We start from the raw sequence: 27,195 nt of genomic DNA, 5'->3' as shown, positions 1-27,195 counted from the left end.
TCAGTAATTTTATATATTGATAGTGTAATCATTTAATACATATTAATATTTTAAGCTAATTTAAAGAGTATTATTACTCTATGAGCTAAATATTTGAAAGTATATAATTGTTTTCAATAATTAAACTGGGTGATTAAAATTTAAATTTCGATTGCATTGATTTAATAATAATGCGGTTAATGTAGAACTGATAATATTATACATTTTATTTAAATAACTTTAGTGTTTTTATATTGATAATTACAGATTGTGCGGCAGTTGGTATGATTGTAAATACAGTACAAAATTAAGTAGGGATATCAATATTTTTGCCCCTCCTTGCAAATTTAGATTAAAATTATTCAAAAATCAAATTATTGTTTGTATTTTAAATTCTAGCCGTATGTGTGAATGCTATGGCTCAACTTCGTTTGTTACATTTAAAAGTTTTGGCTTTTACGTGTAAATTTATTTATGTTATTTCATAATTATGTGAATTTTACTATTATTTCTATCTAACAAACTTAAATTAACACCAAAAAATGTAAGTACTCTTAAAATTAATTATAGTTTTACTGTATAATCTACATTTAAGTTTTAAAAAGTTTAAATTAAAAATGTAAAAGTGGTGCTCATATAAATTGTATTAAATTGTATTTATTAAGATAAATTTGTTGATTTCTGTTTAATTTATCTGGATATAGAAAATTGATTTTTTTCTCTTAACTGGTATATTAATGCTATTAAACTTTTACTATATAGTATGAAGTTGATGATTTTTTAATCTTCTAGCAATTAATAAATTAGATAAATAGTATTAAAATAAGGCATAACTAAGTTGGAATATTGGAATGAACTCCCTCAAAATGCAGTTAAAATTATTAATTTTATTTTGAGTTATAACAATTGTAATGAAAAATATATGATCACGTATGGCTAATATTATTTAAAACAATAAGAGTAGTTGTTTTATTTATTAAAAAACCACATAAATTTTTTTATAATATTATAATGTTATCTAAATTAAAAGAATATTTTTAAGTAATTTTTTATTAATTTTAAGTAATGTATAAATTTTTGACATCAGAGTATTAAAAATTAAAAGCTTACATTTATTTATATTTTTATAAATAATGTCCCCAACAGTGGTCCAAATTTTATCATTTTAAAATTTCTTGTATAGCAAACAAATATGCATATAAGGAATCGAATGAACTAGAACATATCCTGCATTGTAAACATTTTCAAAAATAAACCTTGCTGTTTTATAGAACACTATGTAATATAATATAATATTTTCTGTTAATAACTGATATTTTGTATAATATTAATAATCTAATAATTCTAATAATTCAGAAATACCATAAAATTTTTATAAATTTATATTTAAAGCATGATTTAATAATATTTCTTGACAATTCATATTAATATTAGTTATAAATTGCATTTTATCTATACATTTTCAAAATGTATTTTTGCTTGGATTTTATGTCCAAATACGATTCTTATGACTGCACCAAGTTGATTTTTTCCTGTTTCTTACAGGACAATTTCTGTGATAAATCTAGTCGAAAAACCATTAATATTTAAGAAAAATTATGTTGTATACATTTAATAATAATGAATTCCAAAGAAAGAGCTCGTAATAGATGGAAACTTCTAGCAAATACAGTTAGTAAAAATAATCAAGACAATGTGATTATACCTAGTATAAGCTATAATTTATTTAATGTTGAGTCCATAAATACAGAATGGTACAAGTACTCTGCTTGTATTCAAGGCAAAGAATTTGCAGCAAATATCTGCCAATTTTCTTTAAATGTTACCCCTGAAAAACTCATGGGCTTTAATAATACAGGAAATGTAAAAATCTGGCCATCTGAAGAAATATTAGCTTATTATGTGTTATCAAATTTGGATTTATTTCGTAATAAAAGTATTATAGAACTGGGTGGTGGTATGAGTTGTTTAGCTGGCATAATGGCAGCTCTGTATGGCCAATGTAATGATGTTCACTTGACTGATGGAAATATAAATTCTGTTTACAACGTCAACCGTATACTTGAAAAAAATGTATTTACTTCAAATGTATCATGTTCGGTTAGTTAAAAGTAAAATATATGATTTTTTAACATTTCTTCAATGCACATTGTTGGTTTTGTTATTATATTTGATATGCATGTTTTTATAATTTTAATCAATGTAATGTTGATCAAGTTTTTTTTTTTTTTTGTTATTATGTAATCAAGTTAATATTAGAGGAGCTATTATAACTCCTAGTTATAGTTTTATTGAACTTTAAAAGTACCTTAATATTTATTACCAAGTAATTTATCAAGTACCTAATAATATTTTGTTATTTAATGTAGTTAATTTAAACATAACTTTTTGTTGTATCTGTTTTTTTAAATTTTGTTTTTGCAAATAAATGTTTATAAAATCATAAGCATGCTCTTCCAAATATTCTAAAATATCAATAGATATTTTATAATTAGGAGTAATATTTATGTTTAAATGAATGGTATTGTTTACCTATCAGGTTTTAAAATGGAATCAAAAACCTGCAAGCATTCGTCGTTATGATGTGGTGTTAGCAGCTGATTGTCTGTTTTTTGATGAGGCAAGAGATGATCTGGTCCGTACTATATCATCCATTTTAGCTTATGGTGGTACAGCACTAGTTGCAGCTCCAAAACGTGGAAATACATTATATGAGTTCATAGAAATGGCTCAACAAGAAGAGTTGCACTGTGTTGTACAACAAAACTACAATACTATAGTATGGGAACGTCATTCCAAACAGGTTTTATACAATAAAATGTATGATGTTGATTCCGATTACCCTTATTTAATTTTTATGACTAAACAAATGAAAGTTATTGATTGTTTTTTCCAATAAAACAATATTTTGTTTATTTCTTATTAGTAAATCCCTCATATATTATTATTACCATTGTATCAACCAACAAACTAAATAAAATGCTATAAATTTTGCTGGTAATAATTTTTTTACAATTTTCATTCTAAAATTCTATTATGAACTATTTGATATATTTATTATTTTGATTCTAAATTATACCTTTTACAATAATACTCTATTAGAACTTTTTTTATTATCAAAAGTCATAATTTCATTGGGATCATTTTATAACTGTAGATAATACTTTTTTACTTAATTATCATTAGTTTCTTCTCAAAGTTTTAATATTTATTGCTTAATTTTATATGACCCAACATTTCCTTTATTTAGATGACAAAGTAAACACTTTGCTTAAATTAGAGTTCCTTAATTTCAATAAATCTGTATAATTTGATCAGGGTGTGCATAAATAAAAAATTCTTATTTAAGTTTCAAAGTTTATATTATTACTATTTCCAGTCAGTAATGACAATACTGATATTCTATTAAATATTTATTCTATCAAGATAAATGTTATTTATCTACACTAATAGTCTGAATTTTCACTTATCAAATTTCCTGACTAGTTTACTAAAAGATAAATCACTTTTGTCTTTGTTCACATTTAAATATTGATTGAAATTGACAAAAATTTTACAATTAGTTATTATTAGTTTGAATAATTTTTTTTAATTTCTATTTATCACTTATTCTTTATGATTTGTATGTTAAATATTATGCTGAACTAAATTTAATTATATATAAGTAACCAATATTACTATAAATTAATGTAAGTAACAAATTACACTAAAATTATTTTGTGCTTCATAAATTAAAGTTGAAACTTATATGCTCAATTCACAATACATTCTGACATCCAACCTACTCTTAAAAAAAATACAGTGCCATGTATGAACCTTCAAGATCAATACAAAAATCAATGACATTTTAAAAACTCCTTTAAGATTTGTTCTGAAATACATTAAACAATAGCTTTTTTTAATTTATTTTCTTTCTATTTTATAATCATTTTTAATTTTAATTCATATATTTATTATTAAAGATATTTATGTAAAAAATTCTAAATATACTTGAAAGATATTCATAGACATTTTTTTATTACTCATCATAAATTTGCCTGAGTAGGCAGTATTAAATTGGCATCTTTGAAATTTAACTTTAGAGCATTTGTTAAATTAAAATCATTAAATTTAATAATTGATTAACTCTAATTTGATGTAGACCAGATCTCCAATTACATTTATTTGAGTTATTTGAAGCTTAAGAGAAAACTGTAAGTAGCGAACTAAATTTTTGATAGGTAGCTTAAACCCAATTTACAGTACTCAACTCAGGCTATTTAAACAAAAAAAATATTTTCATGTATAAAATTGTTATTTGAAATAAGCAGTTTCTTATACTAATTTTCACCGAAAATTATCAAATGATCAAATTTATAGATCATCTTTTTCAAATATTTTAACGTATAGTTTTTGAATTTTAAATTTTAATTAAATCTTGCCTTGCTGTAAGACGTATTTTTTGTATCCTCTTATTAGATCATAAATTATACTTATCAGTCTTGAGTAAATCATTTTTTTTTTTTTTGTTGATAATTTCATGTTTAAAAATGTTAAAATTTACAGTAAAATGATTATTTAATTTTGATTAATATTTTTTTACACTGTTTTATGGCTTATGAAAACCATTGCGGCTACCTTCAAAAAGTTTTATTAACTTTATATACACCAGGTTATTTTGTCGACGGAGGGATGGGAATTCCAGTTATTGAGCTGATTTTCGCTCATCTATCGAAGAGTCTCGTGATCGAGCTTAAAACCTGTGTACTCATCACGAACTAAATAATTAAAATTCATTAAAAAAATAAAATAATAGTGTCAGACATTTTTTTAAAAAAATCAAAATTTGTATGTATATTTTTATAAATATAAATAATATATAACTATATAGAGTGTTCAGTAAGTAAGAAAGGTTCCTATTGTTCTTATTGTTTGTAACATTGGTCTATTTCATTACTTTTTGAACATCTGTATAATAATAATTATATTTTTGTATATCAATTGAGGTTTTTTTTTATCAAGGAGTTGGTACCGAGTAATTTTCCTTGTGTACTATGCTGAATTCGCTTTTTATTATAAAATTACTCATTTATAATTGTTAATTCCATTTTAAAAATTGTCTAAAATTTGAATGTGGTCACCAAGTATTTAAATGTCCTTAAATTATTTTTTTATCATATTCGTAACATTACCAACACATTAGATTAATTTATCTGTTGTTTTGCGTATCCTAATGAAACAGTGAGTTTTATTTTTAATGTAGTGATATTTTCTAAATTAGCATTATATATTTGCTTGTGGAGCTTATTGATACATTTTTAATTCAAAAATATATTGTGATTTTCTATTATGTATTAACTAAATACGAATTTTAGAATTATAATAAAACACCAAATTTATTATTACTGAATTCATCATGTATTTATGTATATTCTGAGTTCTACAATTTTTTAAAGTTTTTATCTTGTTAAAAATTTTAAATCTAGGGTCCAATATGATTAAACAACAAACATGGTTAAACTAGTAATGTTAAACATCTGTTTAGACTACTTTATATATTTTTATTAAATTAGCATTAGTAATTTTTAAAAGACAATTGACATATTAGTTATAAATTTTTAATGGTTTTTAGGTTATTATTTGTGAGATTAATAAAACTATCACCTAAAATGTATACACATTTAAACAATTGTCTAATAAATTTTTAATTCATTTATTATTAGTTTAATATATTTAATTAAATTCCTTGTTATGTACTATATACAGAGTTTTCAGTAAGTAAAGAAACGCGTCAATTGTTACAGACATTAGACCTGTTTCTCTTACTTACTGAACTTGTATAATATGTACAATTACATGATATTTTTTAAAATTCCACAAAGTGGGCTTTAAATATTTACCATATTGTCTGAGATCTTGCACTAACTTTAAGTGTCCTATATTTATTTTTATTGTTATTATTACGTCTTGTTATAGTATATAAATATATAAATAGTTTAAATTGTTTGTGAATGTTTAAAAAATGTTTTATTATTATTATTTAAATAAATAAAAAATTTTGTTGTAGATGTCATTTTTTATTTATTTTACTTGATTTTCTATAATTATAAACCATAAAGAATAAAAAAATTAATTTTATAAAATATCTGTCTAAATGAAAAGTTGAAGTTCAAACTCAATTTACAAACATTTTTAAACTAAAGTATCACTTTAAAGTAGTCTTTTAGGTCTCTTGAAATTCAAGTTTGAACTATCATTTTCATTTAATAATGAGCATTTAAATCCAATATTTATTATCATTCAATAAGTGATTCGTGTTTTTTATTTTGGTTAAAATTTTTGTTCGTGTAAATGATAATACAATAAGTAAATTGGGGTTTAATAGAAATTCAAATTTTTGGTATTATGTAACTCCTTTGATTTAAAATGAAGAATCTAAGTATAAAGTAAGTGTGGTCTTTGGTACATAATGAATTTAATACACAATAAACGACTGATTTTTAAACAATTGAAATTATCAGTGTTGTTAAACTATATTTGGTTTAAAATGAACAATAATAAGTAATAACAATCCGGTATCATGATTTTTTTTTAATATGCTTATCTTACTCATTAGAGGTTTATTGCATTTTGTGAGTTTTAATATCTCATTTATGTGTTGTAATTAAAAAATAATAATTTAACTTAAATAAATTATTAAGATTTAAAATTGAACATTCTTAGGATTAACATTACTGTGTAATTTAAATACAAAAAATAATTCTTTTGATATTTTGATTTTATCATCTGTGTGTAATTGTGCATTTCGAATACATTTTCCTTTAGTTTTAAGAGTACGTTATAAATTGATAATTTTATTAAGCGTTCATAATTGATTGTACATTTTGCACGTGCACCTTACTTAATTAAATATTTGAACTCATTTTTATTTATTTGACTTAATTATTAGATGGAAGTGGAAGCTTTATGCATAGTATTTTTAGTGTTCTTAATTTATTTTCCTATATTAAAATGTTTCTTTCTTAATAAATTATTCAAAAATGAATTTTCAATTCCTTATATTCTAAGATACTATTTTATTATATGATTATTATTTTAGCGAGTATACAAATGTGCACCACTTTTATATTATTAAAAAAAATTATAAATTGGCTAAAAAAAAAATTAATTTAATCCTAAAAACAAGGACACAATAATAGGGAGATTTGCTGACATTAAAATATCGCAGTTATCTCATTTTTAAAACATTGTAATAATAGATAAGTTTATGCATTGACTGGAATAAATATATGCATGTTTTAAATACAATAATGCTACCTATTCCAATAGGAAGCAATTGTAACCAATATAATTTCCATGAGCATTTAATCCTTATATATTCATAAAATTATATTTATTGTTACAAAATTAAGGACAGATTAAAAATAGCGTATAAATGTTTTTTTTTACACAAAGGTTTTCGTGATATTGATTGTGATTTTCATAATATCAAATGAAGACTAATTTACATAATTTTATTTTTCGGATGGTAGTACGTCGATAACTATCAGTAGAAGAACTATGTTTTCACTATGACCTCTACCCAAGAAGTCAGTGTGAGCTCTGATATGCTGACAAATATATTTAAATTAAATCTAATTTTTTTAAATATATTTATATTGTTAGCTATATCTAATCGTATGTAATACTTGTATCGTATGAATTATTTTTAAAATAAAAAAAGTTTTATATTTCCTTTTTATTTTTTAGTCTAGTTGTGCTTTTGTATGTTATACACAGTGTTCAGTAAGTAATGTGACAGGTTAGTTGTTACAAACAATGAGAACAATAGAAAACCTTTTCCTTACTTATTGAACACTATATATATATATATATATATATATTCAGTAACTAAGGAAACGGATTTTTATTATTCTCATTGTTTGTAACAATTGACCGGTTTCATTATTTTTTGAACACTCTATATAATATCTATAACACAAAAGTACAACTAGAATATTACATTAATGTATTTTTAAGAATAGATTGACAAAATTAAAAGACAATTCTTTAACATAGTTCTCAGATACTGTAAACTTGTCTATAATTGACATTTATAATTTTAAACGAGAATATCATCGCGAATATAATAGTTATCAAAGAGTCATATGCATTTTCTGATATTCTTTAAATAAAGTGCATTTATTAACTATTGCCAAAATGTTTATTCCCAATGACGCGCTATTGACGACATGATTATAATTTATATAGGTATTATATTTTTAAAGCAGTAATATAACTCATTCAAAACACTTAGCTTCTTTGAAATCTAGGTTTAAGTGTTTCAATATGTTTTAAAACTTATTATAACTTTTACTTAACCGCTTTAGTTTATTTTATTCGACCTAAAATAATATTAACATAATTCTAGTTTTAGTTAATTTTTTTTAACAGTTTCAAAAAAATTTGCACAGTCATTAGTGTAATAAATAATTTTTATTATTATTAAATGTCAAGCGTAAATTTTTTTTGAAGTACTAAAATTTATTAAAAGTATTTCTATAGTGTTAATTGCGTGGTTGTTAATGTATTAACTATATTTTTATCATGATGATTAAATACATTTTTTTAGTTTCTTTTAATAATCTAAATTGATAGTAATTTCAAATCAATGTTTGGAATTTTGAGTTAATATGTTTTTACTTGTTCTATGTTGTTTTGTTATGCTAATTTTGTTGTCCAACTTTTTTATAATGTTCAATTTTATTAATTATGTGAATAATATTTTTGAACACTAGATTTACCTTTAAGTGATTATAATGGACAGTTATTATATTAAATATATACAGGGTGATTTTTTTATCATAACCCACTCAATTACTTGCAGAATAATAATAATTTAAACATTTTTTTTTTTTATTATCTTTAGTTATACATTATTCTTGAATTATTTACTATGTAATACTTTTTAAGTTCATCCCTTATTCCTGGTAAGGGTGTCAACTTTGTTTTTTTAAATGGTAACATATATTTTTAATTTAATAAAATGTTTGAGTTTTTAATTCAATAGTAAATGGCATTTGAATTTTTAATGAAACTTAATTAGCTTATTAGATATAAACATTTAAAGTTTCAAAATTTTGAGTTAATATACATGTATAATACACATGGGATTGTAAATACAGGTAGCTAATTGGATTTTTATGACATTGATATTAGCAGGTACACAGCATTGTTATTATCAATTGTAGTAAGGCACATTGTTATGAGTTTATAAATACACTAACTGACAATACAGAAAGTATATCTATTGATAATCATAATTGATAATAAACAATCCGTGACTGAGACAGCAATGTCATAAAAATCCAATTAGCTACCTGTATTTACAATCCCATGTGTATTATACATGTATATTAACTCAAAATTTTGAAACTTTAAATGTTTATATCTAATAAGCTAATAAAGTTATATTAAAAATTCAAATGCCATTTACTATTAAATTAAAAACTCAAACATTTTATTAAATTAAAAATATGTGTTACCATTTAAAAAAACAAAGTTGACCCCCCTCCAAGGCATAAGGGATGAACTTAAAAAGTATTACATAGTTAAAAATTCAAGAATAATGTGTAACTAAAGATAATAATAAAAAAAAATGTTTAAATTATTATTATTCTGCAAGTAATTGAGTGGGTTATGATAAAAAAATCACCCTGTATATTACATTGAAAAATCAATAATATCGTAGTTCAAATTATATAGTTACATTGTGTAATCATTTTTTCCCAAATCTTAATTTCGTGGGTTCAAAATGAAATGTTAATATTATCTAGTACTTAACAACTAGTTAAACGAAACAGTTAAACCACTAAGGACTGTATTTAAAAAATGGTAGTAAAATGAATCGTTTCATATTTCTCCGGATTTTTTTAGAATATATTATTTTTGACCGCATGAAAATAAAAGTTTGACGATCGATCTACTTTATTTGCAGACATGTCGATTTCAATTTTTTATGCCAATGCTCTTGCGTATTTAATGTTCTATTAATATGCGCCTATATGGTTTTTTGGAACCGTTACAAATTATTAGTCTTCGAGATTGCCAATCGACATACGTATTTAAGTTTAGATTCCTAATTTAGATCAGAGTTTTTATGGAACACGCCATTGTGCGCGCTGGCCCATCGAACCCAATACTCCATTAACAAATGTCAGTAAAATGTACATATAATTTATTGATTGCTCTGGATGTTTTTACTTTGCTATTGTCACAACTTAAAAACTCCAAAATGTATAAAATGATGGTATTTGTTTATTTTTTTAAATTGGTCTCATCATTAATTTTTTTTGATAATATAATTTTATTTGTGTTATTTATTTACTTTTTATACAAATTTAGAATTTATAACATAGAACTCACACAAATAAATAATTCATTGGTTTTGGAATATAAGTCGCGGTACACAAATTTGAAGATATAATCTTCCAAATTGATAATAGATGTTTGCTTTCTGTAGGACAACAGAAAATTAAAGTTTGAAATCAACATTTTATTTATTCCAAAAAGTGGTTGTAGATAATTTGTTGTCAACTTTAGTGAATTGGAAGTTATTAGATTATATATTCGATTTTTTTTTTTTAATAAAAAATATAATAAATCCGTTTATTGACCTGAATTATAAGATTTATTCTTATAACGTTAGTTTAATCAACATAACAAAAACATGATTACTTAAAGATTATGTAAAAATATTCTTTTTTTAAATAATTGATTATGGTTCAAATGACATGCTAGTAGCATGTCTCCCTTGGAAAATATGCAATCCTAAAAAAGTAGTTCTTATAATAAAAATTTTGTATACATTATTTTTTTTCTAAAATTAAATTTGATAACTAATAACTATTTAATTATCTACGTTCATCAAAAAATATTATTGTATTATTGTATTATTGTATTATTATGATCGATAAGGGACTATGTTCATAAAATCATGATTATAGATTAAATTACACGTTTACTTAATCTGTACAATTATTTAATTTTTACATTACAGCAACTTATTATTTTAATGTAATTGTTTGTTTCTTATGTATACTTCAAAAAATGTTTGATTCCTAAAAAGAAAGATTTTATCCCTATGTATCTTACATATAAATTAAACAATGTTTTTAATACAAAAATAATTTTAAAGTTTTAATGAACTGTGACATAAAAACATGTCTATTGTCTTGCACGAATTCCCTTTTAATACGTCGAATTAAGAAAAAAGTTAAAAATGTATTTGAGCAAAATGTCAATTGATAGCAAAAGGAATTAATTAAATATCCAAAGAAATTTCTTCAATATGTTTACTTATTTCTTCAAACAAATAAAACTGTTATTTGATCCACCAATGCACACAATTTTTATTTATTTAAATGACTTATTTTTATTTAAATATTTAATTAGAAGTTTTCTAAATTAGAAGGATGGTGTTTCAATTTTGAGACATTTTTTAAATTACTATATCCTATATTCGTTTTATATACAAAGAATGCTTTTTACTTTGAAGGTTGTACAGAATGAACAAAAAATTAAAAATATATGCTTAGTTTGAATTAACTGTCAGAAACAGCTAAATTCTTTATTGATATTTTAAATATGCCTTTTAAGTATTGTAGTAAATAATTCATGTCATTTTAGACATACTTCATTATTTTCAACATTAACCTTGTTTTAAAGTTTATAAACTTATTTTTAACATGTTTATACCACGTGCATAATACTCCAAAATAATATACAGGGTGATTTTTTTATTATAACCCACTCAATTACTTATAGAATAATAATAATTTAAACATTTTTTTTTTATTATCTTTAGTTACACATTATTCTTGAATTATTAACGATTTAAAACTTTTTATGTTCATCCCTTATGCCTTGTAAGGGTGTCAACTTTGTTTTTTTAAATGGGAACACATATTTTGAATTTAATAAAATGTTTGAGTTTTTAATTTAATAGTAAATGGCATTTGAATTTTTAATATAACTTAATTCGTTTATTAGATATAATCATTTAAAGTTACAAATTTTGGAGTTAATATACAGGTATAATACACAAGATTACAAATACAGGTAGCTAATTGGTTTTTTATCACATCGATATTAGCAGGTACACAGCATTGTTATTATCAATGATAGTAAGATACATTGTTGTGAGTTTATAAATATACTAATTGACAATACAGAATGTATATTTATTGATAGTCATAATTGATAATAAACAATCTGTGACTGTGACTGCAATGTCATAAAAGTCCAATTAGCTACCTGTATTTGTAATCTTGTGTATTATACCTGTATATTAACTCCAAAATTTGTAACTTTAAATGATTATGTCTAATAAACGAATTAAGTTATATTAAAAATTCAAATGCCATTTACTATAAAATTAAAAACTCAAACATTTTATTAAATTCAAAATATGTGTTACCATTTAAAAAAACAAAGTTGACACCCTTACAAGGCATAAGGGATGAACATGAAGAGTTTTAAATCGTTAATAATTCAAGAATAATGTGTAACTAAAGATAATAAAAAAAAAATGTTTAAATTATTATTATTCTGTAAGTAATTGAGTGGGTTATGATAAAAAAATCACTCTGTATATTTATTTCTCATCTTCATTAATGTTGGTGTTAAATTACTTTAATAACTTTACTAAAAACTACTAGTTGCATCATATAAAAATACATATTCATATTTCTCTTATTAAAAAAGTTTTTATGAATTTTATACTATAGATATATGTAGAATTTAAACGCGGTATTTAAATCGAGTTAATAAGATTTTCATGAAAAAGTTCACATTAGTTTTTAAATATTTTGTGTAGTTTAAATAGTTTGGTTAACTCAATTTAAGTTTCCAGTACGTATAATTGATTTTGAAATGCCCAAGAAAAGCGATAAAATATATTTTTTTTAAGATAGATATATTATTTATTATTTATACTATGTTAGATATAGAACATTAAAATTATTTCTTTCATATGTACTTTGTATTATTATTTAATAGTAGTTATATTTTACAAATCAAGTTATTATTTAGCTCAATTTTTTTTTTTTTTTTTTTTAGAATTCAATATAATTAGATCAATATAATTAAAATTTGAGTAATGTTTAATTTATTGCATAATAAACTATCTAAAAGTTTTTTAAGATTTAACTAATGATCCTTTTATCTATCAAAAATGTTTGCTAAGAAATTTCATTTAATTAGTTCTCGATAATTTTTTTTTATATTTAATAAAAACTTGAAACTATATTAACTTTTACTTTTTTAATTTGTTCAATAAATAAATAGTAACAATAATTCTATAAGAAAAATTATATTTACTGAATTATTATCTTTTAAATCATGATTTTTCTGTTATTTATCCTAAAAATGTATTTTACTATTTTTATTATTATTGTTACCTTTATCCNTTTAAATCATGATTTTTCTGTTATTTATCCTAAAAATGTATTTTACTATTTTTATTATTATTGTTACCTTTATCCTTAATCGAAAAATATTATTGTTTTAAAATTTTTAAATTAAAAGTTATTTTTTTGAATTATTTTTCTCAGGACAGAATTTTGGAAATCGACCGGTAAAAAGTACTGCGATTTCTGTAAGTGTTGGATTGCGGATAATAAGCCTGTAAATATTTAAAACTTGCTTATTAAAGAAATATAAGATATATTAAACTATAATAATTTTTTAGAGCATCCAATTTCACGAAAATGGGAAACGTCACCAGAATAGTGTGGCTAAGAAGTTGGTCGATATTAAAAAGAATAGCGCAATTCAAAGAAAAGAAGAGCAAAGTCTTGAAATGGATATGAAACGAATGGAACAGGTTTGTTATAATTTTTCGTAGTTAAAAAATAATTAGTTTGTTTATAAAATAGATTTATTTATCTTTTCAAAATATTTATAACAATGATAATGAATTGTATATTTAATAATTACCATGCTATAATAAATAATTAAAAATCATTGAAAATAATATTTCAGTGAGTATTAATTAAAAACGGCGGTCTTTGGCTTATTATGGATAATTTATTATTAAATATTATTTATATTAAAAAATGTGTCTGTTTTATTTTGAATATGTCGGTGGTATTTAGTTAGATGTACTGTTTACATAAATACTTTTATAATGTCCTGCTCTTTTACAGTGAATTGATTACTCGTTCAAGTGTATCACCACTTAATAAGCCCTTTAATTAGGCTAACGAAGGCCATTAAAGATTATTAACAAAGTATTTTGTTTGAATAAATACTCTGTAGTTTTATAATTTGGACAATTGTTATATTATTATAGGGAGCTATGAAAGCATATTATAATGATATCCAAAATAACCCTGATTACTCTTCGCAAGTTCTTATCAAAGAACGTGGCATAACAATACGTCCAACACCTTATATAGCGACACAATCCAGTGGACCCGTAAACATAAGTTACTCTAAAACTAATCCATCTATGCCGATATCCATTAAAGCTGTGGCGCCTCCTAAGCCTACATATGTCTGGCATGAGTCTAGAACGGAAGATGGCTCAATGATGTATTATTGGAATACCGAAACTGGTGGTATGTTTTTTGTTTAATAGTTATACTTCAAAAATAAATAAAAAAATACGCGTTCAAATTTTAGAATCAGTTTGGGAACCTCCAGCCGAAGGATTTTTAAGTGTAGTTGAACAAGAAGCTGAAGAACAGCGCAAGAAAAATAAAAATAAAAAAACACCCAATGGCCCAAAAGTTAAAAAAAAGAAAACTGAGGGTGAAATACAAGGCGGTGAAGAAGAAGATATAGAAGAATCGGCTGAACCCGTTCGAGGTGAATTCGAACCTTTTATGGCAGAAACCACTCGCATAGGGTCGTGGAAAGCAGTAGAACAGCCCAAGTATGTTCATTATATTAGTATATTATTTACAGTAGAATAAAAAACATTAGTATTTAATAAAATTATGTCACACTATTAATACAATGAGGTTGTATCTCGATAAATGACTTTCTGTCACAACTAGTGACAAATTACAAAACCTTATTATGATTACTATAGACAACAAATACCATCCAGCGCGCATTCGACTTGATCAAAATAAAATATTTGTAGAATATAAAAAAAATGAGGGATACCTTTTTGTAACGTTACAAAGGTATAAGACAAATTAAAAAACCTCAGAAGGTAATGCTTTTTCTGTTTGCAAAAAAAAAAAAAACTAGTAAAAGATCCACTGACAGAATGTTCAGCAGATATTAATAAATTATCAATTACCAATAAGTAAATCATATTTATAAATATTGAAGTTATAAAAATAACTCTGTTTTTTAGTAATATCATCAAAGTCATCATTAAACGTTTGGTTGTTGTAAGTCCATTTAACTTAAACGTTTATTCTTTTAGTGCGATATAATTAACTTTATTACAGTCTGGACATGAGTATAACTATGTAAATTTTTATTTATTTTTTAAATATTGTTTTTGTAATTTGAATTCCTTTTTACGAATTTATTTATTTATCTAGTTACTTAAAAAATTGAGTTTTATACAGTGATAACAATATTCAATTTATCAAGATATGTTTAAAGTTTTAAAGAGAATTTAATGGATCACATAAATCACTCCATCAAAACCTTTTATTTTTGCTTTTAACTAAAAATATTCATGTAAATCTTAGAGAAAAGATTCTAAATTTTATTATCGAAAACTCTGGCGCACAATGTATACAAAAGTTATTGTTATTACTATTATTATTACAATCATTATTACTTTACATAATATATACTATTAATGACTTTAAGTGAATATTATTACTAAGTTTTATAAACATATGTATAAATATAGTTTCATACGACCTCTTTGATGACATAAACTAGTATACTTGATAAATTTTATTTTTGAAGTTGTTTGTATTTTAGCATTCAAACATTCTAAATCGATTGTTTTGTGAGTACTCACAATAAATAATATTTTATAAAAGAAAACCGAAATTTAAAATATTGCTGTTTCTTAGAAAATTTATCCAAATTATCAAATTATGACAATGATAGCTGCTATTAGATACAATTTTTTTATGTTGTAACACACTATTAGACAACATCTGTCAACTGGTTGTTGGACATTTTGTTGACCGATAAAAAACACATAATAGTAAAACCCACTTCAAAACAACTAGAATATATGTTTTTTAAATTATTCTAATCAATTTTTTTCCTTACATCATGATTGTGTTTATGATGTAAAAAAATAAGTTGTATTCTATTTAAAAACTGAAAGATAAAAATCTAAAATAAATAAAGTCGACCAATACGTCTATAAATCTCGTTATTTAAAACTATTTATTTTTTTTGCCTCAGGTTTACCTAACAACTAAATAATTTAATGTAAATATTTTTCGACTAAGTTCAACTAAATGATTCAAAGGCCCACTATGTACACATAATATATTTTAATGATTTTCTTTGTGAAGGAGATTTGATTATTTTTTCATATTGTAATGTCAACTTAAACTAGTGTCAGCTAGACTACTTATGGTTATTTTGCCAATTAAAAAAAATTGTGAATAGTAAATTCAATTAATGCAATTAATTTGGTATCTGCTTAAATTTTTTTTTTGACATACCTTGAAAATAAAAAATTTTATTCTCAACATGCATACATCCATTAACATTTCAAGCAATAAATTTTTTCCACATAATTTAAAATTTATAATTACATTATTTTTGTTCGATATTACTGAGGTGAATTATTTGATTTAATCAATTTTTACAAATTATTTTTAGGCCACTGCCAGTAATTGATCTTCAATTACCAGAACAGGAGTTTGTAGCAGTTAAAGTACCTAGTATCAAAGAAAAAGAGTACACTTTTAAGGAAAAAGTCGTCGGTAACATAAGTGTTACTGATAGTAGCAACAAAAGTTCAGCCGAGCCTATTTCCTTCAAAAAAGCTAAATTTAAGAAATCTAATTGTCGCAAACGTTTGGACAATGATTAATTATAAAAGTATTCTATACTTTAATTTTATGTAAATACTGACGAAAATTAGACACTTTTCTCAATTAAATATAATTTTCTAATGTAGTTTTTTATTAACCAACATTCAACTGATAAATCATACATACATACATACAATATTGTAATAGATTTCCATCCATGTTCAAGATTGGAGAAGTTCTAAAATATGTACCGGAAAATAAAATTTTTAACAGAACCATTTTTTTATTAGTCTTTTAGTTTAAATATGGGAATTCACCCCTACACATACGGTTTAAAAAGTTCTTCNGTACCGGAAAATAAAATTTTTAACAGAACCATTTTTTTATTAGTCTTTTAGTTTAAATATGGGAATTCACCCCTACACATACGTTTGAAAAGTTCTTCTTCAAAAAAAAATTATTAATAGTAAAAAAATTTGAAAAACTGTGTTTAAAATGAAAATAGTAAGAGGTGAATAACTTATTCTTGAGTGCCCACCCTCATAATTTATAAATTTCATAAATTCAAGGTAAACATATTTTCTTTGACTTAATTTTATAATATATGTCACGACTTACGTCGTAATAATGTAGTCAACACTCGTTTTGAGAGTAGAGACCTGTGAGCCGTTTATTAATAAGCAACAACAGGTTATTTAAAAATAAAAAACCGAAAAGACGAACCCAGTTAATAACAATTTTTGCATAATATCGCGGCGATTCCCTGAAGTTGTCGACGCGGTGTCCATCATGATCCTCGGCCGTCAAAAGGTTAACAGCGTTGATGGCGACGGTGAGGATCAGTTCGTCAGTCCGGAGCCGGTGGCATACATTCTCGACGTTGTCACTTAGACAACGGGAAGAAGACTCGACGTATCATTTGTGGCGAGTGGTCGTCGGCCGTGCGTCACTTGCTGGACTTTGCACTGTGGTGTATGGCACGCGGTGTTGGTCAGTCAAATACACATAGTAGGGCGATGGCTCATAAAGATGGCACGAGTCGCGGGACATCGTTTATCACGAAGCGACACGGGGCCGTGTCAAATAATATGTAGATTTATTTTAAATTTTAGTGCTAAGTTGTAATTATGTGTGTTTTAATCGGAATATAAAGTTAGCAGATGTATACAATTTTTACTTTATAGTAGAAATGTGTTAAATAAAATTGATAAAACTTTAATGTCATTATTATAATATTAAATGGTCAATTTAACGTATCGTCGATATACAATAAAATAATAGAATAGGGAAACAAGTATAATAGTTCCAACGCAAAGTATACCAGACATGTCATTTACACAAATGTAGGGAAACCAACGAAATTTTCACCATTATAAACTATACCACACCCGAGGACCTGTTAACTCACCAAAAAAGAGAGAAGAAAGATAGAAAAACAAAGATATTAAAAAGGATTGACCATTTTTCCAATGAAAAACAAGGTTAAAATTGTGTTATTTAGGATAAGGAATAACAATGTATTAGCAAAATCTTATTAATCTAATAAATAAAACTGTGTGAATGTGTAACACTTAACTTACAGATTTTTGACGCGTACTAATTAAATATACGAGACGTGTTCAGAAAATAACGGGAATTTTTATACTTTGCGGATTTGGAAAGTCCGGTTATTAAAATTTTGGTACACATATCCCTGAAGTATGATGAGATTTTCAGTTATATTCATTTTTTTCTTTGTCAGTGGCAGCCGCTAAGGTTGAACGTGTTTTTATGAGCTCTGCGATTTTCATTTATTAAAAAAAATAGATTAAAGAATTTGTATCAAATTTTGCGTAAAAATTAAATAAAGTGTGTGAAATGGTAATTAATGGTTTACGAGTGGTATAAATGTCTCCAAAATGACCGTAAAAACATTAAAGATGACGGACGCCCCAACACATCAACAACCGATGAAAACGAGGAAAAAGTGAAAGATATGTTTTTGAACGAATCACAATCAGAGAAATCTCTGTTGATGTTGGGATATCGATTGACTCGTGCCATAAAATTTGTTCGAATGTTTTGGGTAGGAAACGCCAATTTTGCGTAGCAGCAAAATTTGTTCCAAAATTATTGAATTTTGTACCAAAAAATCGGCGAATGGAAGTTGCTCAGGTGTCACTTAATGAAGTAAACGACGATGCAGAATTACTGAAACGAGTAATAACAGGTGACGAAACATGTATTTATGGATTTGACGTCGAAACTAAGGCTCGACGTCTCAGTGGAGGCATTATGGATCGTCTAGACCGAAAAAGACTTGACAAATGAGATCGAACGTGAAGGTTATTTTCACTGTGTTCTTCGATTTTAATAGCATAGTGCATCATAAATTCTTCTTCATTCTTCATATGGTCAATAAAAAGTACTACTCACAAGTTCAACGCTTTATGCGTGAAGCAATCCGAAAAAATGCCCAGAATTGTGGCAAAACAATTCATGGCTTTTGCACCACGATAATGCACCTGCTCACATAACATTATTTACTCGTGAATTTTTGGCTAAAAGCAATTCCGTATTGATGCGCCAGCCTCAATTTCACCAGACATCACTCCGTGTGACTTTTTTCTATTTCCAAAAATAAAGAGAACCTTAATGGCCCATTGTTTTACAAGCATAGATGATATAAAAAGCGCATCGCTGAATTAGCTGAAGTCTATCCCAAGGATCTAGTTTGAGAAGTGTTTCGAGGATTGGAAGAATCGTTGGAACTAGTGCATAATATCTAATATGGACTTTTTTGAAGGCGACAGCATTAATTTAGACGAATAAATAAATATTTTTTTCAAAAAACGAAAATTTTTGTTATATTTTGAACACACTTTATAATGACCTTTGACCTTATGCACACCATAATTTTCATTATATTACAACATATATGATGCCATAGTTTAAATTTGAAAAATTCAAATTGTGTAATGAAAACTCTACAACTTGCTTGTTCAGACCATGTTCCTAATTTTTTTTTATTGAGACAATACAAACATTGCTCTACATAAATTAAAATAACATGCAATTTTAATGTAACAGAAACATCTGTTACATCGATAGCTTTTTTTTTAAATTTATGTGAATACCTTCGTTAAAGTTAATAGATTTTATTAGTGTTACACTATTTTATTCATTTATCAAAAGGTATTAATGTTAATTTCTCGGCTACATTAAATATTTGTGAATCAATAAATATATCACAGAATACATTTATTCTAAATATTTATTCTCAAATATTTCACCATGATAATTTTTTCTAACGATCTTAAGTTTTTTTGGTTACATTAGTACTTGTACTTTATAAATTCTGGATACAATACCATTCAAAAATAAAAAATTAATAAAACGTTGCAATAAATATTATTCTAAAGTCACAAATTATTTAATACATAAATACTGTTGTCTTCTTCAAGAAGTAGTAAATTAGAGCTATATAAAAACTTGTCTAGTTTTTAGTTTTTACTCATTATAGTAAATGATCTTTCACCATTTGAGTATAATTTACGCTTTTTGAAAGGTAGGTAGGTTTCAATCTTCTGATAAAATCAAAATAAACATGATAGTCTAAAAATATCCTTGATCAATAACTGCTCTTTTTAAATATATCTATTATTTTTACTTAGTAATTTCCAATAATTTGCCGTTTATCCAGTATGTTTCTATTAATTTTTCTGCATCTACATTAACAATAGTACGTTTTATTTTAATTTGCTTTTTCAACGTCAATGTCAAATCGCCTAATTTTTAAAAATCGTTTAAACTTCTAAAGGTTTGAATTAAATTATCAGCAGGAATGAAATTAGTCAAATTTAGACTTATGATTTCCTGTTAAGCGTTTATTAAACTTAAAATTAACAAAGCTTTCATGCACAAACATAATATTTATATTTTTACAGCGTAATATTGTTTGTATTACTTATAGTATTTAATTTAATTATACCACTTTTTTTTTTATAGAACTTTTTTGAGTTTCAACATATTGTAAGGTTTCAGCCAAACAGAGGGCCTACTAATTACCCACTGCCCAGGGGGGACACTGGACAGTGACCTAGTAGCCGCGCCAAACAAGATAGTACTTGTTGACGGAGCTACTAGGTTTTGATAAAAACAAAAAAAAAACAAATATTAATAAAAATGAAGGAAAAGTATAGGGAGAAAAATAAAAGAGGCCATGAATAATATAATAACATTTTTTTTTATAATTAATGATTAAATTTTATAATTATTATTTTAAAATATATATATATTCATAAAGGAAGAATAAATAAAAAAAAAGAAGCAAAAAGGAGGTGCTATATTAACAAGATTAATAATGGGTAGAACAGGGGGGTTTCACGTTATACTTGTTGTTGGTTGAGTTGCGGAGTGATGGCCCACCACCGGCCATAGTTGCGCCTCACATCACAATCATCATCATTATCACCATCTCGACGTTTTGTTTAAAAAAAAAACGGAGGACAAAAATACAGCCTGGTTGACACCACAAGTAGACGGCAGGTCGACTCGACGTTTTATTTTCTAAAAAAAAAACGGAGGACAAAAAAAATATGAACAGAAAACGTGGTTTTCACAGTAAAAATTATTTAGAACACACGACTTGTCGCCTCGGTAGTATAGCTGGGAAAAAAATCATTTGAAGCAGCATTTGTGTAGTGGCCGGTGATCGTGACGCCGGGTGGTGGTGGTACCAACTTTGACAAGTCCATTGGGGGGAAATACAACAATATGGGTATAGGTGCATTGTGTACGGTCAGCTGATGATGACAGATATCGGACCGGTTGACAAGTGGAGGTTATCATATACAAAATTATTAAAATACTTTACACCTACTGCACACGTATCTAATTGATAAGATTAATATAAAAAAAAACTTGTATAAATTCTGCAACATTACAATATCCTAAATTACCTGGAGTTGATATTTTTATGAAAGAATTTCAACTAATTCTACATTTTTTATGTTACTGCATGAGTACTAGTATTATTAGTTGTTTGAGCACCTTGTTGGCACCAGTGTGTAATCCGGCAGGACAATCTCTAGACGGCTGGTTTGGTTAAACGCATAAGTGATGATGGTCATCGATTGGCGGTGGTAATTATACCCGACGGGGACACATACATTAATTAATGAATCATAGATTTCAAAAATTTTTCTAAACGTATTACCCTAGAAAATTGCATCATAGTTATTTTTACTAACGGTCTTAAGTTTTTATTGGCTATATTAGTGATTTTTTATTACAAATTCTAGTTAATACTCTGTTTTGTCTGACGTTCCTAATACAATCTTTAATTATACTTTAAGTTTGTGCTNTTAGTGATTTTTTATTACAAATTCTAGTTAATACTCTGTTTTGTCTGACGTTCCTAATACAATCTTTAATTATACTTTAAGTTCTAAGAAATCTAAGTAGTAAGAATCTACCCTCTATAAAAGACCAATCTCGTTTAAGTGTTATTCTCTTAATAAAGCTCCGCAGGGAAGAATTAGTGTTATTAATTTTACTAATTTATTATATTTTCTGAGTATACAACAAAATGGTGCCAAACTAGTATCTTGAGATCCATGATTCTGAGTAATTTTCGTTATTGTATTCCACCGGTAAATGTGATTACGTTCGATTTTTTTTTATAACACATTGGATAATTGTTTTGGATTTTCAAGTTAGTGCTAAAATTTTGTTACATTTTTATGAGCCATAATATTAACTCATGTTTAAATTCTTTTCGTACTTCTAAAAATTTTAGAAGAGTTGCAAATCAATTGAAGCGTATTTCAAGTATATAAGTAGAGATAATTTATATTCCGAAATAGTTTTATTTATTCAATTAATTTTATTCATAATTAGAAATGCAGCAATGCTATTCTTCAGGAAATATAGAAAAATTAGTGGAGATTGTATATATTCCGAATAATAATTAAATAACATGTTATGTTTGTGTTAAAAATTTTGTCTGAATATTTAACTAATAATTATTAGTCAAATATATACAAATATATAGTAATATTTGTGCACAAATTAATAGACAAAATTATGCTAAAATGATCAGAAACAGAAGAGAGAAAATGTAGCTGATGTATTTGATTATTACATAGATAAAATTCAAATTCAGCTAAAATATTTAAATAATCAATAACTTTTACATTATTACATTATCAAATATTAATAATAAAATCACCTCCTAATAAACATATATTTTTTTATTCGACTTCAGTTTATTATGGTATATTGTATGTCACCAATGTAAAATTATGAATAACTATCATAAAAAATTATTTTTAACTTATTGCACATTATTGCTGTTTTTGGATAAAAAAACCAAATAAATAATACATTATTACTAAAGAAAAAATTGGAATGTATCCAAATTTTAAGCAATTTTTGAAAATGAGTGTCTTATCCTAAATTAAACATTTAGTCTAACTTAAAGTTTTCAAATTTGCTTTGTGTTTTCGCTTACTAGTTCAAGTCGCATCCATTTAATACTTAAAGTTTAGTTAAATAAATCAAGCATGAAAATTCAACATAAACGCATAACAATATTCACAATTGAATATAAATCAATAAACTAACATTTTAATAAAAAATTTAGTAAAAACAGAAATACTGAAAATAAATAATAAAATTAAATAATCAAATAAGTTTTTTAGTATNTATTTGTGCACAAATTAATAGACAAAATTATGCTAAAATGATCAGAAACAGAAGAGAGAAAATGTAGCTGATGTATTTGATTATTACATAGATAAAATTCAAATTCAGCTAAAATATTTAAATAATCAATAACTTTTACATTATTACATTATCAAATATTAATAATAAAATCACCTCCTAATAAACATATATTTTTTTATTCGACTTCAGTTTATTATGGTATATTGTATGTCACCAATGTAAAATTATGAATAACTATCATAAAAAATTATTTTTAACTTATTGCACATTATTGCTGTTTTTGGATAAAAAAACCAAATAAATAATACATTATTACTAAAGAAAAAATTGGAATGTATCCAAATTTTAAGCAATTTTTGAAAATGAGTGTCTTATCCTAAATTAAACATTTAGTCTAACTTAAAGTTTTCAAATTTGCTTTGTGTTTTCGCTTACTAGTTCAAGTCGCATCCATTTAATACTTAAAGTTTAGTTAAATAAATCAAGCATGAAAATTCAACATAAACGCATAACAATATTCACAATTGAATATAAATCAATAAACTAACATTTTAATAAAAAATTTAGTAAAAACAGAAATACTGAAAATAAATAATAAAATTAAATAATCAAATAAGTTTTTTAGTATAATTAACGTTGCGAATCAAAGTTTTTTTTGTGACACAATTAAATATAAATCAGTAAACTAACATTTTAATAAAAAATTTAGTTAAATTAGTTTATTAGATGTAATCATTTAAAGTCATCAAATCCACCGTCTAACGGATATGATCGCTTCATCTCTTGAAAACAAGCATTACTGTACTGGTTTATTTTTTGATGTCGCACAAGCATTTGACAGAGTTTGGCACAATGGTTTTCTTTACAAATTGTAAACAATATTTTCAACCCCTATAAACCTCATTATAAAATCATATTTACAAGACAGAAAATTCATTGTTAGACAAGGTAGTGCGAATTCATCTTGTTACACAATTGAGGCCCGGGTCCCCCAAAGTAGTGATATTTCTCTTGACCTCTATAACATATTTACTGCAGATATGCCACAAAGTATAAACACATTACTAGCTACTTTTGCTGATGATACAGCAATTCTAAATCGACACAAAAATATAAATGATGCGGCTCACTATCTACAATTACATACTAACACTTGTGAAAAATGGTTTAAGAATTGGAAAATCAAAGTTAATGAAAATAAGTTCAGTCAAGTTACCTTTGCTCTCCTACCTGAAATATGTCCCGCTATATCTTCATGGAGATGAAGACTAAAACGCAACTAGAATAGAGACTTATTAACATAAAATAACAAACCTAATCATAACCAACTTACTTTAGAGGTGTTACCAATGGATATATTTTCAAAATATACATGCCTTGTCATTAATTCGTTAAAAAAAAACATATTATATATATAGAATGTTTTTTTGTAAAATAAAATAAAAAAAAATTTTTCATAAAATTTTGTATGATGGCAATTTCAAACTTGCAAATTGAACTAAAAAAAAGGTTAAAAGTTTAATATTTNAATTTCAAACTTGCAAATTGAACTAAAAAAAAGGTTAAAAGTTTAATATTTTTAAATTATAAATTTTCCAGAAAATCAACATTAAAAGACAAAAAAAGGAGATTAAAAATGACGTTTTGAATCATTTTGAATTTTATACGGATTATTTTTGACATCTCTTATTATTTGTGGATTAAAAAAAGTTATTTTTGAAGTTGCCATTTTTTACAGTAGATATTGACACTGCCCCGCGCTCGTGCCACCTTATCATAACTATGAGTATAGTTTGTATGATTTAAAGCATGTTATTTTGACGTATTAATCATTAAGATTTGTCCAGTAAGAGCTGAGATTTTTACTTAGTTTTGCATTGAAACTAAGAAAAAAATTTTTAAATATCTAATCAATTGAGCTAATTATCAAAATTGATTTTAATTGTTAAAATCCATTGTTAAATTCAGGTTTTTATGTGTTGTTGTTTTTCATTTTTGACCTTTAATTTAATGCTGCGTATAGCACATAGTAGAATATAGTAATCACCCTTGTGCATTAGGGTAATTATGATAAGACATACATAAGTACATAAGACGCCCTCTGCAACTCGTTATCGTTCTTTTGTGTCGTGGTGTCGTCATCGTTCAGAATAATCGGCCATAATTCTTTTCAGCTATCCAGTCCATGTTGTTAGTTATTTATACATTTTATTGATTTGTTATTTGTGCCTTTTGACAATTACTTATTAAGTAACTCCACTGTCCACATTGATATAACTTGANAAACTAAGGCTCGACGTCTCAGTGGAGGCATTATGGATCGTCTAGACCGAAAAAGACTTGACAAATGAGATCGAACGTGAAGGTTATTTTCACTGTGTTCTTCGATTTTAATAGCATAGTGCATCATAAATTCTTCTTCATTCTTCATATGGTCAATAAAAAGTACTACTCACAAGTTCAACGCTTTATGCGTGAAGCAATCCGAAAAAATGCCCAGAATTGTGGCAAAACAATTCATGGCTTTTGCACCACGATAATGCACCTGCTCACATAACATTATTTACTCGTGAATTTTTGGCTAAAAGCAATTCCGTATTGATGCGCCAGCCTCAATTTCACCAGACATCACTCCGTGTGACTTTTTTCTATTTCCAAAAATAAAGAGAACCTTAATGGCCCATTGTTTTACAAGCATAGATGATATAAAAAGCGCATCGCTGAATTAGCTGAAGTCTATCCCAAGGATCTAGTTTGAGAAGTGTTTCGAGGATTGGAAGAATCGTTGGAACTAGTGCATAATATCTAATATGGACTTTTTTGAAGGCGACAGCATTAATTTAGACGAATAAATAAATATTTTTTTCAAAAAACGAAAATTTTTGTTATATTTTGAACACACTTTATAATGACCTTTGACCTTATGCACACCATAATTTTCATTATATTACAACATATATGATGCCATAGTTTAAATTTGAAAAATTCAAATTGTGTAATGAAAACTCTACAACTTGCTTGTTCAGACCATGTTCCTAATTTTTTTTTATTGAGACAATACAAACATTGCTCTACATAAATTAAAATAACATGCAATTTTAATGTAACAGAAACATCTGTTACATCGATAGCTTTTTTTTTAAATTTATGTGAATACCTTCGTTAAAGTTAATAGATTTTATTAGTGTTACACTATTTTATTCATTTATCAAAAGGTATTAATGTTAATTTCTCGGCTACATTAAATATTTGTGAATCAATAAATATATCACAGAATACATTTATTCTAAATATTTATTCTCAAATATTTCACCATGATAATTTTTTCTAACGATCTTAAGTTTTTTTGGTTACATTAGTACTTGTACTTTATAAATTCTGGATACAATACCATTCAAAAATAAAAAATTAATAAAACGTTGCAATAAATATTATTCTAAAGTCACAAATTATTTAATACATAAATACTGTTGTCTTCTTCAAGAAGTAGTAAATTAGAGCTATATAAAAACTTGTCTAGTTTTTAGTTTTTACTCATTATAGTAAATGATCTTTCACCATTTGAGTATAATTT

General features: G+C 25.3%; 1 protein-coding gene across 1 annotated transcript; it reads left to right on the top strand.

Moving 5' to 3' along the window:
• Nucleotides 1-335: 335 nt before the first annotated feature.
• LOC126910462 (WW domain-binding protein 4-like) lies at nucleotides 336-17,054 on the top strand. Its single transcript, XM_050693052.1, has 8 exons — nucleotides 336-523; nucleotides 1,525-2,079; nucleotides 2,519-2,799; nucleotides 13,551-13,623; nucleotides 13,688-13,822; nucleotides 14,291-14,558; nucleotides 14,623-14,875; nucleotides 16,759-17,054. Exons 2-8 carry the CDS (start codon nucleotides 1,600-1,602, stop codon nucleotides 16,970-16,972), a joined length of 1,704 nt encoding a protein of 567 aa, XP_050549009.1. The 5' UTR covers nucleotides 336-523; nucleotides 1,525-1,599; the 3' UTR covers nucleotides 16,973-17,054.
• Nucleotides 17,055-27,195: the final 10,141 nt, after the last annotated feature.

The sequence above is a fragment of the Daktulosphaira vitifoliae genome, unplaced genomic scaffold (assembly GCF_025091365.1).
Source record: "Daktulosphaira vitifoliae isolate Bord-2020 unplaced genomic scaffold, ASM2509136v1 Scaffold_1, whole genome shotgun sequence".
NCBI classification, from domain to species: Eukaryota; Metazoa; Arthropoda; class Insecta; order Hemiptera; family Phylloxeridae; genus Daktulosphaira; species Daktulosphaira vitifoliae.
The sequence above is the reverse complement of the archived record's forward strand: the minus strand, read 5'-3'. Positions and strand labels throughout refer to the sequence as shown.